We start from the raw sequence: 14,311 nt of genomic DNA, 5'->3' as shown, positions 1-14,311 counted from the left end.
TTTGTTCCCCATGTTTTTAATATGTTCTAATACTTTATGATCTATATGTCATTCTACTTAGCAGTTCATAAATCCCAACATAAATATGTATTTCTTTTAAATATTAATAGATACTTATTTATACGATATATAACAAGTTTACCTATATGCCTCACCTAGCCACTAAGCCCCAACCTGACCCTCTGCTAGCACTTAGCGTTTTTTAAAACCTTACACATCAACACATTTCCTGAAAGCTAACATTTTTTACTTGAAAATAGAGAGATATTTGTAAATAGATCAAAATCCACGACAACTCATGGTTTTTACATTTATCGAAAAATAAGAAGTTTTGAACACATTACATAAACCACTCACATCGAAGACATAAAATCTCGCCAAGACAAGCTATCTGCCGAATCTCACTAATCCTGAATAACACAAGACCTTCCATTTACATATTTTGAAAAATATCAATATTAAGTAATAAATATATCAAATTATTTTAGCAATAGTAAAAGAACTCTCAAGATCGTGGATGAGAAATAAAAATATGTTGATCGTATGGTGATTGTATGTGACACATCTTCCTTTTGTCAATACACATGTTATCATCATGTTAGACAATGCAATGAATATAAGAATTTTTTTAGTAACTCTTACAAATATTTTCTTATGTTATTTTTTATAAATGATAATTTTTAGTAACTTTTACAAATATTTTCTTATGTTATTTTTTATAAATGATATAGAAATATTCACAAATATTACATAAAATAAACTCAAAACAAATTACGACACTACAATAAAACAAACCACAATTAACTTATTAGTAAATTCACCACAAATACACACACACACACACACATACATGTATACACACAATCCTCATTCAAACAAGGTGGAGATCACAAGTAGCACTAGACCAAAGACTATTGGTTATACATATTTATTTGTTTATTAAGTGATTCTTATATATGCTCTAATTTCAACTCTTGTTACTTAATTTGAAAATTATTTTTCTGAAAATCCATTATTAAATAAATAAAAGTCTTAGTTGACAACTTAATACATGTACAAAAGTCACACACACAAATGTTTTCTTCTTCTTTTATATGTATAGGTGACTATACTTATGTGAAGGGTTGCCAATGTGACAACGAATCTAAGGCTCTTCCAAGGGCGGAGAATTAGGAAGCCAACTTCTTTGATCTCATGTGCTTTAGCCGAATATAATGCACTAATCAATGAATTAATCTTAACTCATTAGTTGCGCCTAATTGATTTATTCTCCTTGTTTATCAATTGCAAAGTAGACTTTCCTTGAAACTCAACTTTTAAGTTTTTAATAAAATAGAGAGAGAAAATAAAAACTCAACTTTATAAATGTTTAATTTTATATTTAAACAAACAACCTACAGTATAAATATCCACATCCTCCCTTTCTTTACACTCTTGTGGCCAACGAACCCCCTATTTTTTGAGACAATGGCCAACCTCCTCAAGCTCACCACCATTTTCTTCCTCATGTTACATTCATTCCTAGCTCTGCATTTTCAAATGGCCTTCTCATCGTCGGAGCTCGAAGACAATGACGAAGTGTACGTAATCGACTCCCCGAATCCCAACTTCAGATCAAGAAGCAGGTTCTTGGCCAGCATCATCAAAAAAGGTGCACAATGTAACCCAATCAAGAACATTTGCAATGGGATTTCTGCAAACAAAGGGACCGGCATTCTCTATTGCTGCAAGAAACATTGCCGAAATGTTCTTAGCGATAAGAACAATTGTGGAAAATGTGGGAATAAATGCAAGTTTGGAATGCGTTGTTGCAATGGAACTTGCATGAATACTACTTCGGATGCCAACAACTGTGGCAAGTGTGGTAAAAAATGCAAGTATGGGGTTAAATGTGAGTATGGATACTGTGGGTATGCTTAGAAATATATGTTCATTGTTAATAATAAATATGATGTGGTGGACAAGTTGAGTCGAACATTAATTGTGAATGTAGAGAAATACGTGTTCTATCACTGGAGCTAGAAGCCCCAGTTTTGTATTTCATTATTGCGTTTATACGTCACAATGAACGATATAACTACTTTTAATAAGGTGGCTTGGGTGTTCATCTTGTTTTAATTATCATGTTCTTCGCAATTTAGTAGCTAAGCTAGGTTTGTAATCTGTTTAAACAGCTGCTTCTTTTCCAATTTTCTTCAAAAGCAAGTCCTCCTTAATTTTCGCTCAAAGCCTGTAAAGGTTGTTTGTTTTGCTTTCCAAATGCGATTGAGAGTTTGGAAAACTTGCTGAAATATAATTTACAAATTTAAATTACTGAAATGATTATTTTTTGGGATTTGATCTATGTCGTCAATGCATCATTTTCTTTAGGCGAAATTAATGTTAGTGGTTTTATTAGCATTTTAAGAAAAAGGACAACTTCAAATAGGACGTCCTGGGTTAAATTTATGGATCCTCAAACAAAAAACAAGGCCAACTTGCCAATCTAATAGCCACTATATCAGGGAATTTTTGTGTGTGAAAAACATGAGAACACATCCAGCACTCCAAAGCCAAAAGAACTTCAATCCCGGCAACTAAAATTTCAATCATTTCATAATCCACCTCATGGGAGACTCTGCACACAAAATTTCCAACAAAACTAGTAAGAGAACACTCCTTTGCATATATACAAGCAACACTAACTCTAAAGAAAAATGGCAAAAGAAACAAATAGTGATCACGACAATATGGACTATGCACACAGAACCACCAATGATGCTATTGGTTAATCAGGATAAACCGCATCAACGACACCACGAGACATGAACAAAATAGAGCTAAACTTCGATGCAGCGTATGCCTGAACTTTTGAAGAGAACCTCAGGCTTTTAGGCTACAAAAAATGCCAACTCAAGACTCCTTTAGATCCATGAGCAGTTATATAACATGTAACAAGTGCTCGCAACTTTGATAAAACCAATTGGTGTTACATTCGATCAAACCAATTGGTGTCCAGGCATTGCGAATGTTCGGGAGAGCGTCTGCCCTATTGGGCTTAGTTCAGCCCTCTCTGTACCAACATAAATCTTCGATTAAAAAATTAGTAGTAAAGGTGCACACAAATTAATCGAGAATATGTTGAATATATCAATGACATAATGACATTAGAAAAAGAAAAAAAGATATGAGAGATTTGAGTGAGTTTAAATTGGAATTACTGTAATATCGTTAATTTAAAAGTAATTATTAAGACTCTTTATTAAAATAAGGGATGCTGGCTAAAATGATTTAACATCAAATTTCAATTTTTGAATTGAACAAAATTAAATCGACAACATATGGATGAGATGTCAACGATATAGCGAGGAGATATCAACTACATATTTAAACATTTATCATTTGAGCAATCAGAGACTGAAATTAGATCGTCTCAGCCAAAAGCCTTAAAAAAAAATGAAATATAGGAAAAAAATGACATCCTATTATCCTAAATTCCTAATTTGTTTTAACAACCCTAGGAAGGATTTTGGTTTTTTTTTTTTTTGAGCAAAGGATATTCACTAAGGGTGCGTTTGTTGCACCGGACTGTCTCGGACTGGACTAGCTTCAGGGACTAAGCTGGACTAACTTAGTGAAGCATTTGGTGCAGTGTCGGATTAAGAAGCAAAATAATTAACAAACTTTAAAATTATATTATTTAATCCCTATCTTTTTTAATATGTTTTTATAAATTATCAAATTATAATATTATACTATTTAATCTATATGTTTTTTAATACTTTATTTTTTTTTCATTTTTTTTTCTTTTTCTAGAATTCTCTTGTCTCCTTCCCCAAATCTCTCTACTTTCCCGTCCATCTCCCTCTCAATCTCTCTCCCTCTCTCTCTCTCTATTTTCTCCATCATCAACAATTCCATTCTTTTCACACATTCTCAGAAAGTCGGGTGAGGAAGTCGACAAGTATCCGACGAGTGAGGAAGTCGGGTAAAAAACCTACCTCACATTCAATTCGATTACTAATCAGTCGGGTGAGGAAGTCGACAAATATCCGACGAGCAAGAGAGAAGGCAGTTTGGTAATTACTGGACAGCCATGGCGGCAGATCCTGTATCAAACAACAAACCACTGTCATCTTCCAAGGCCCCAGATCCAGCCAACCCAAACTCTTCTCCGAGGTGGAGCCCAGCGATTTGAGACCTGTTGGGAAAGTTGGCGAGCGAAGCAAACGAACGAAGAAGACAAGCAAAGCTGACGAACAAAGCCGGTCTTAGTAGTCCTGTTGTTTTCGGGGGGGGGGGGGGTCTCGGTAAGACCACCTAAGGAGGTTGCTAGTCGAGGCGAGTCCCTCGTAGTACCATTAAAAGTAGTATGTGTTCCAAACAAACACTGGACTATACTCCAATCCAGTCCAGTGAGACTTACAGAAGCCAAACAAACGGGCCCTAAGGGGTTGAGAGCGGGTTAAGCCTCACAATGGGCAACAATAATATTGTTCAAATTCGCATTTGGCGAGAATCGAACCTAAAACCTCTAACGTACAAGTGAAGATGAAGGATTTTGGTTTATTAGTTAGTATCCGTACACGGTTTTTTTTGTTGAAACATACACTTAGCACTCCTATGCTCTCTTTTTTTTTGAGAACCTTGAGGGGGGACATAGGACCAAACCCCTCCAAAATAAAACCTAAAAGGTAAGAACATGCAAGAAAAGCTGCAAAACAAAAAAGATTATCCAAAAGGATTAGGTAAAAAATAAAATGACACATCAACAAGAACAAATAAAATTGTAGGTCCTGCCTATGAAATCTAATTGCAGAAAAGGAAGAATCTCAAGAGGAGGATCGACATGCCAAACAAGAGAAGATGAGAGAAGCTCAAAATTGGATAATTTGTGAGCAACTGCATTCCCCTCTCAAAATGTATGAGCATAACGAAAAACCATATGTTGCAACCAAGAAATACAGTTTCTCCAATGAGTCTAGAGCAACCAAGGAGGAAAAGGAAAACCAGAAGCAAAGTAAGATACTGCACCATGCACGACTTAAAATTTTCTATTCTATTTCCACATTTTATTTGTAAGATGCTTTATATATATAGGGCCAAGTTTTGGGGACACACAATTTGACACATGTTCTTGTAGAACTCACTCCGTAATGTATTTCAACTATTTGAACCATTTATCTTTTAGGTCTTCCCTCAAAGATCATGTCTACCAAAACCCCAATCCAAAACCATATGACCGTTAGGTTAAACTTAGTCTTTGTTTGTAGAATCGTATTTGTTCATTTCTTCACTACAGATGAATGCCTTAATGATTTCAAATTTGTCTAATTTTTTTTAAGGATGATCTATTTAGGATGTTCAGATTGTTGATATACATTACAAAGTGGGTGCTACAAAACGGGTGTCAAAATGTGTGTCAAGGTGTTTTTTGCTGTGCACAACGCTAGTATACCAATCAAATAAAAATGTCTAAATAAAATAAAAATTTGAAAGTCACGCCTAGAGCACATGATTAAAAGCTCTAAGTCATATACGTAGTGTGTCTGAGTGCTTGTGGAGAGATTATTTTTCAGTTTTATAAGAAAAAAAAATTGTGGACTATATGTTGCATTTTCGGATCTAAATCAAGTCTTTGAAAAACAAAAAATTGTGGCTAAAGAAGAAGGACTTGAATACGACAGTTGCATTGTGGCCACGGTTCATCGGAGTGGCACACAATGCACTTGACCCCATCGGTATGAGAGTGATCATTGATCAACCGCACTGCGGTCGCCTCCCGATCATATATTTTTCTCCTTTTTTTCTCTATACCTTTCTATAAAAAAAAATTCCACACATCAACTTCAAGAGTGGTTAGTTGTCTTCCAAAAATGGTCTCTCTACTTCATATATGCTCTTTACTTCTCTTCCAAAAATGGAAGTTGTTCATGTATTTCAAACTCTTATTCATATAGATGCTTTTGCTTGCAAGGTTAAAAAACGTCACCCCGTATGTCTTGATAATCGCTACCACTTGCTAGTTAAGAATAAGATGGGTACAGCGACTAGTGAGTAGTGACTGGATCTCCGAGGATTATTACATACGTACGTACGCCCAATGCGAAAGCAATTTAATGTTAGCGGGATTGTGAAACGAAATGGCAACACATTATATATAAAGAAACATCATCAGGCATAAATGATAATATAGTTCAGGTAATTAAAAAGTTACGTATGAAGAACGGTCATGTAGTTCAAGTGATTAAGAATGTTTCTATGCACGCGTCAAGCTCCCGTGTTTGATTTTCTCTCTTCCCTCACAAAGTTAAACACGAAGGCAGGAGATTCCGACGACAGAAAAAGCACTACTGGATTTGTGTTCTTCATGGGAGACACTGCATTCACATGGATGTCAAAGAAGCAACCGATTGTCACTCTCTCTACCTGCGAAGCTGAATACGTAGCTACTACCTCATGTGTCTGTCATGCAATCTGGCTAAGAAACTTGCTGAAAGAATTAAGCATGCCACAAGAAGACCCAACAGAGATCTATGTCGACAACAAGTCTGCAATAGCTCTAGCAAAGAATCCAATATTCCATGACAGGAGCAAACACATAGATACCCGCTATCATTACATAAGAGAGTGCATTGCAAGAAAGGATGTGCAAGTGGAATATGTGAAGTCTCAAGACCAAGTCGCCGACATATTCACCAAACCACTCAAGCAAGAAGACTTCGTCAGATTGAGGAACACAATTGGCGTCACAAGACAAGACTAAGGGGGGATATTGAAACATAATCTTGTTCTTGGCCCAAGAAGATGATCTAGCCCATAGAAAACTCATGAAATGTGCTAGAAAATTCTAGCAAAAGGTTGTCGGTGCATTAGGCATGCATACTAAAAAAATCTAGAGAGTTCTTGCAATATTTAAGTAGGCTTGCAAGTAGAAATATCTAGAACCACAAAACTTGTGGCTAGAAGGAATTTAGTCTAACTCCGCCGACTTGGTGAGTCGGTTAATCAAGGCTATAAATAGAGATTGTGTTGCTATGTAAGTAGCAAGAAGAAGTGAGAGCAAGTAAGAGAGCAAGAAGTGTGAGAGTGTGAGAGTGTTTGAGTGTTTCCTCTTATACTAAGTTTGTGAGTGAATGAAAATCTTGTGTAATACATTGAGTGTTCTTTCTTTCTCTTGCCTATTAATTCCGCTGCATTACATTCTTCTTTGTGAGATAAACGTCTCCAAAGTAGTGAAGTCTTTTTAAGCCCCAACAAAGTGGTACCAGAGCTATGGCTAGCAACGTTATGGCAGCCTTCCAAGTTCCAGTTCTCGACAACAACAACTTCGATAATTGGAGTATCAAAATGAAAGCCCTTTTGGGAGTACATGATGTATGGGAAGTCGTGGAGAAAGGCTACACTGAGCCAGAAGATGAAGCTACTCTGTCTCAACCCCAGAAGGATGAGTTTGAAAGATTCAAGAAAGAGAGACAAGAAGGCTCTCTACCTCATCTACCAAGCATTAGATGACAATGGCTTTGAGAAGGTCTCGAGTGCAACCTCTGCCAAGCAAGCATGGGAGAAGCTTCAAACCTCTTACAAATGAGCCGAACAAGTGAAAAAGGTTAGTCTTCAAGTACTAAGAGGTGAGTTCGAATCTCTACAAATGAAAGGGTCTGAATCAATCTCTGATTGTTTTTCAAGAGTCTTAGTCATTTCCAATCAATTAAAAAGAAATGGAGAAAAGTTAGAAGATGTTAGAATTATGGAGAAGATACTACGCTCGTTGGACCCTAAGTTCGAGCACATTGTCGTGACGATTGAAGAAACAAAAAACTTGGAAGAAATTAGTATAGAGCAATTAATGGGTTCGCTACAAGCATATGAAGAGAAACATAAGAAAAGGCAAGGGAATGATGAGCAGCTCCTCAAGACGCATGTCCAACCAAAAAAGAAAGAAGAAAGCTTGGACAACGAGAGAAGCCAGTATGAAAGAAGTCGAGGTCGCGGACGTGGACATGGACGTGGATGTGGTTGGAACTTCAACAACCATAGCAACTACGAAAAAGGAGGAATATGAACAAAAGGTCGTGGAAGAGAGCGCTCAAACTTGAGGTATGAAAAATCTCAAGTTCAATGCTACAACTGTCAAAAGTTTGGGCATTATGCTTGGGAATGTAAAGCTCCAAGCAATAGGCCTGATGAGAAGGTCAATTATGTGAAAGAAGAGAAAGAAGATAATGGCATTGTGTTATTAGCATGCAAGAACAATGATGGAGACCAAGACTATACATGGTACCTTGACACCGGCACTAGCAACCACATGTGCGAAAGAAGAAGCATGTTCGTAGAGCTCAATGAATCGGTGAGTGGCAACGTTTCTTTTGGAGACGAATCCAAAATACCCGTCAAAGGAAAAGGTAACATCCTTATTCCCCTAACAAATGGCGGTCACCAATTAATTTCAAATGTCTACTACGTGCCCAATATAAAAAGCAACATTTTGAGCTTGGGACAACTCTTAGAAAAAGGTTATGATATTCACATGAAAAATTATAGCCTTTTTCTTAGAGATGACAAAGGAAGATTAATTGCCAAGGTGAAAATGTCAAAGAATAAGATGTTTCCCATGAACATTCAAAACGATGTTGCAAAGTGTCTCAAGATATGTTACAAAGACACATCTTGGCTTTGGCATCTTCGTTTTGGGCATCTTAACTTTGGGGGACTGGAGTTATTATCCAAGAAGGAGATGGTGAGAGGCTTACTGTGCATCAGTCACCCTGATCAAGCTTGCAAAGGATGTTTACTTAGGAAACAGTTCAGGAAAAGCTTTCCAAATGAGTCGACCACAAGAGCCCAGAAGCCACTTGAGCTCATTCACACCGATGTGTGTGGTCAAATAAAACCAAGGTCTTTGGGTAAAAAATAATTATTTCATTCTCTTCATTGATGAATTTTCAAGAAAAACCTGGGTGTATTTCTTAAAGTAGAAATTAGAGGCATTTGGAGCATTCAAGAAGTTCAAAGCTGCTGTAGAGAAAGACAGTGGTTGCAAGATCAAAGCCATGAGATCTGATCGAGAAGGAGAATTCACTTTAAAGGAATTTCAAGAATTCTGTGAAGCCAATGGAATTCGTCGACCTTTGACAGTTCCAAGATCCCCTCAACAAAATGGTGTGGCAGAAAGAAAAAATCGAACCATCCTCAACATGGCTCGAAGCATGCTAAAAAACAAGAGATTGCCTAAGGAGTTGTGGGCATAAGCGGTAGCATGTGATGTCTACCTATCCAATCGGTCTCCAACAAGAAGTGTGTAGGGAAAGACTCCGCAAGAAGCATGGAGTGGAAGAAAACCAGGTATCTCTCATCTAAGAATTTTTGGAAGCATAGCCCATGTACATGTACCAGACGAGAGGAGAACCAAACTCGACGACAAAAGTGAGAAGTTCATCTTTATCGGCTATGACTCAAATTCAAAAGGCTATAAGCTGTATAATCCAAACAATGGAAAGATGGTGATCAGTCGAGACGTGATGTTCGATGAAGAAGGAGAATAAGATTTTTGCTCTCATGCAGGTGATCTTCACTTCTTTCCTCAGTTTGAAAAAGAGAATGAACAAGGGATGATAGAGCAAGCAAGAGAGGTTCAACAAGAGTCCACTACTCCACCTGCTTCACCAACATCAACCAATCATGGTAATTCACCAGCATCAACATTATCAAGTGGGAGTCTAAATGAAAGAGAAGTACCACGCACAAGAAGTCTATGAGATCTTTATGAGGTAACTGAAAGACTTGATAATCCTACACTTTTCTGTCTTTTTGCTGATTGTGAACCAGTTGACTTCCAAGAAGCAGTGCAAGATACTAAGTGGAGGAAAGCAATGGATGAAGAAATTGAAGCAATCCAAAAGAGCGATATATGGGAACTCGCTATTCTTCCGAAAGGACACAAAGCCATTGGAGTCAAGTGGGTGTATAAGACAAAGAAGAATGCCAACGGAGAGGTTGAAAGATACAAGGCGAGACTAGTGGCGAAGGGCTATAGTCAAAGAGCCGGAATCAACTATGATGAGGTATTTGCACTCGTTGCTCGGTTGGAAACTACACGATTACTAATTTCTTTGGCATCTCAAAACAAATGGAAGATTTAACAAATAGATGTGAAGTCCGCTTTCCTAAATGGAGTCATTGAAGAAGAAATCTACATTCAGCAACCGCGAGGCTATGAAATCAAAGGGCATGAAGACAAAGTTTTGAAGCTGAAGAAAGCCCTTTATGGGTTAAAACAAGCTCCACGAGTATGGAATAGTCGCATTGACAAGTACTTCCAAGAAAACAACTTCACCAAGTGCCCTCATGAACATGCTCTCTACGTCAAAGTCAAAGATGGAGATATTCTAATTGTGTGCTTATATGTGGACGATCTAATCTTCATCGGAAGTAATCCAAGCATGTATGAAGAGTTCAAAAGAGTGATAACCAAAGAATTCGAGATGATCGACATCGGGATGATGGCATACTACCTAGGCATTGAAGTCAAGCAGAACGAAGAAGGCATTTTCATCTCCCAAGAAAGCTACACAAAGGAAATACTGAAAAAGTTCAAAATGGACAACTGTAAGCCCATAAGCACGCCAATGGAGTGTGGAGTCAAACTAACCAAGCATGACGAAAGAGAAAGTGTAGATCCAACATTTTTCAAGAGTTTAGTTGGAAGTTTGCGCTACTTAACTTGCACAAGACCATATATTCTATACCGTCGGATTAGTCAGTCGCTACATGGAGAATCCCACAACTACACATTTGAAAACCGCCAAAAGAATTCTTCGATACCTTAAAGGTACTGTTAACTTTGGCTTGTTCTAGTCAAGTTCTAGTAACTACAAACTTGTTGGATATAACGACAGTGATTAGGCAAGAGATTCCGACGATAGAAAAAGCAGTACTGGATTTGTGTTCTTCATGGGAGACACTGCATTCACATGGATGTCAAAGAAGCAACCGATTGTCACTCTCTCTACCTGCAAAGCTGAATACGTAGCTGCTACCTCATGTGTTTGTCATGCAATCTGGCTAAGAAACTTGCTGAAAGAATTAAGCATGCCACAAGAAGATCCAACAGAGATCTATGTCGACAACAAGTCTGCAATAGCTCTAGCAAAGAATCCAGTATTCCATGACAGGAGCAAACACATAGATACCCGCTATCATTACATAAGATAGTGCATTGCAAGAAAGGATGTGCAAGTGGAATATGTGAAGTCTCAAGACCAAGTCGCCGACATATTCACCAAACCACTCAGGCAAGAAGACTTTGTCAGATTGAGGAACACAATTGGCGTCACAAGACAAGATTAAGGGGGGATGTTGAAACATAATCTTGTTCTTGGCCCAAGAAGGTGATCCAGCCCATAGAAAACTCATGAAATGTGCTAGAAAATTCTAGCAAAAGGTTGTCGGTGCATTAGGCATGCATACTAAAAAAATCTAGAGAGTTCTTGCAATATTTAAGTAGGCTTGCAAGTAGAAATATCTAGAACCACAAAACTTGTGGCTAGAAGGAATTTAGTCCAATTCCGCCGACTTGGTGAGTTGGTTAATCAAGGCTATAAATAGAGATTGTGTTGCTATGTAAGTAGCAAGAAGAAGTGAGAGCAAGTAAGAGAGCAAGAAGTCTGAGAGTGTGAGAGTGTTTGAGTGTTTCCTTTTGTACTAAGTTTGTGAGTGAATAAAAATCTTGTGTAATACATTGAGTGTTCTTTCTTTCTCTTGCCTATTAATTAATTCCGCTGCATTACATTTTTCTTTGTGAGATAAACGTCTCCAAAGTAGTGAAGTCTTTTTAAGCCCCAACACACCGCAGTGTCTGTTACCGACATTTCACCAAAGCTGTAGAGAAATGATTGATACATGGGAAAGTTTGGTGGCCGAAGAGGGTTCATGTGAGTTAGATATGTGTGGTCTTCGCTTGAGAGTTTGACAAGCGATGTGATTTCTCGAGCTGCATTTGGAAGTAGCGATGGGGAGGGAAGGAAAATATTCCAACTTCTAAAAGAGCAAACGAAAATTTTCGCAATAAGTTTAAGAAGTGTTTATATCACAGGATGGAGGTAAAATTTAAATATATATATATATATATATATTTTTTTTTATGGAAAAAGAAGAAAAAAATGTTACAACCATTGAAGAAAGTGCTTCAATTTGTGCAGTTTTCTACCAACCAAGATGAACAAGAGGATGAAGGGCATTAACAAGGAACTAAGACGGTTACTCAAGGGTATCATAAACAAAAGAGAAGAAGCGATTAAGACAGGTGAAGCCTCAAAAGATGATTTATTACGTATACTTTTGGTGTCCAACTCCAAAGAAACCAAGGAACATGGCGGGAACAACAAAAATGCTGGAATGAGTATTGAAGATGTGATCGATGAATGTAAGCTATTTTACTTTGCCGGGCAAGATACCACTTCAGTGTTGCTCGTTTGGACAATGATTTTACTAAGTCAAAACCAGAATTGGCAAGATCGAGCGAGGGGGGAAGTTTTTCAAGTCTTTGGAAGTAACACAACACCAACCTTTGATACCCTAAGTCGCCTACAAGTTGTAAGTATACATTAATACTAATACATTAGCGTGAGGAGATGCGCAAGTATTATCCGTTGCAACATACAATAAAGGAAAGTTTGGGCTTATGATTTTCACGTAACACTTTTCTTCGAGACCTAATGTGGATCTCCTCTCCTCCTAAACTTTAATTTGAATGTCATGAAACACATTTCAGAGTATGAATTTTTATATATGTGTAAATACAATAAACCTTTACTGTAGGTATAAAATTACCCTGCAGGTGACCATGATTTTATAAGAAGTTTTGAGATTATATCCACCAGGCGTTGCGCTGTCTCGAATCACTGACAAGAAAACACAACTTGGGAAGTTATCGTTACCAGCTGGAGTGGAAGTCTCCTTACCCACACTGCTACTTCATCATGACAAAGAATTGTGGGGTGATGATGCCGATGAATTCAAGCCTGAGAGGTTTTCGGAAGGCATTTCTAAGGCAACAAACAACCGATTCACATATTTCCCCTTCGGCGCCGGTCCACGGATTTGCATTGGACAAAACTTTGCTATGATGGAAGCAAAAATGGCCTTATCATTGATTTTACTGCACTTTAACTTTGAGCTTTCTCCATCCTATGTTCATGCTCCTTCTGTAATTATAACCCTTCAACCACAATTTGGTGCTCATATTATATTACGTAAACATTGTTAATTAGTTTGTTTGTAACCATGAATACGCAGTATATGCATTTTTTTCTTATGAAAGTGCAGATGAAATATTATAAGGTAAATAAAGTTTCATTCCGCGACTCTTATTAATTGTGGAAGAAATGTTGTGCCCCTCTAAAGGATGGGAGTCTTGGAGTGAGGAATTTTCAAGCTCTTAATCAGGCATTTGTTTTGAAAATTGTTTGGATTTTTTGACTACTTCTTCAATGGCTGCTAGTTTTTTTGTGCATGACTTTTTACTAGTAGTCGATCCGGTGTGCTCTTATTATAAACAATCTTTTATTCGGCCTGGTTTGGGCCTTTATTTGTAGATATTAGTCAGAACTCCAAATAGTTGGTGGACAATGGTGCTTCTATTAACTTTTGGCATGCAAATTAGATTGGTGATTCAATTGTTAAAATGTTGGGTATTCCGTAATCTCTTGGTAAACTTTTGTTTGCGCCTATTTCAGACTTCATTCATAATGGGAATCGGTTTTGCCCTATTAATATAACTAGTTCCGCCCTTTCTAGTATATGGTCTGAAACTTTGACAATTAAGCATTCCTTGTCGATATTGGAAAATAAACTAATTTGGTTGACTACTTAGATGGTGTACTATCTTTATCTTTGGCTTATGATTTTAAGCGTAGTAAGTAAACAATTGTTTCTTGGAATAGATGGGTTTGGTGTAGATGTTTTCGACCACATAATTCAATTTTATTATTGCGTATACTTCACGGTAAGCTTTTAACTGATGATTTATAGCTTCATCGGGAATTCCCTTTTGCATCGATGTGCTCTTTGTGTTGTAAGGCTACTGAGACTTGTCAACATTTATTTTTCAAGTGCTCATTTGCTTTTGAAATTTAGCGTAGGGTTTTAGCCTTATTTCAGGTTTCTACATTATTCTCCGATATCACATCATTTTTTTCTTATCCTTTGCGGCATAGTTTTGGTACTCAACTTCAATTATTGTGTGAAATCCTGTCTCCATATTTCATTACTTAATTTTTGTATATTGTATTTATGCGAATTTATTTTATTTTCATTAACCTTATAATTTTAG

General features: G+C 37.2%; 1 protein-coding gene and 1 pseudogene across 1 annotated transcript; both read left to right on the top strand.

Annotated features, from left to right (window-relative positions):
* Window positions 1-1,421: 1,421 nt before the first annotated feature.
* LOC126615694 (protein GRIM REAPER) lies at window positions 1,422-2,090 on the top strand. The gene has a single exon (XM_050283566.1). The coding sequence runs from the start codon at window positions 1,468-1,470 to the stop codon at window positions 1,918-1,920; it is 453 nt and encodes a 150-aa protein (XP_050139523.1). The 5' UTR covers window positions 1,422-1,467; the 3' UTR covers window positions 1,921-2,090.
* A 9,285-nt stretch (window positions 2,091-11,375) lies between these two features.
* On the top strand, window positions 11,376-13,343 carry LOC126615689 (cytochrome P450 CYP72A219-like; annotated as a pseudogene).
* Window positions 13,344-14,311: the final 968 nt, after the last annotated feature.

Source organism: Malus sylvestris, chromosome 3 (genome assembly GCF_916048215.2).
Source record: "Malus sylvestris chromosome 3, drMalSylv7.2, whole genome shotgun sequence".
Taxonomy (NCBI): domain Eukaryota; kingdom Viridiplantae; phylum Streptophyta; class Magnoliopsida; order Rosales; family Rosaceae; genus Malus; species Malus sylvestris.
This window is presented reverse-complemented; position numbering and strand designations above follow the sequence as displayed.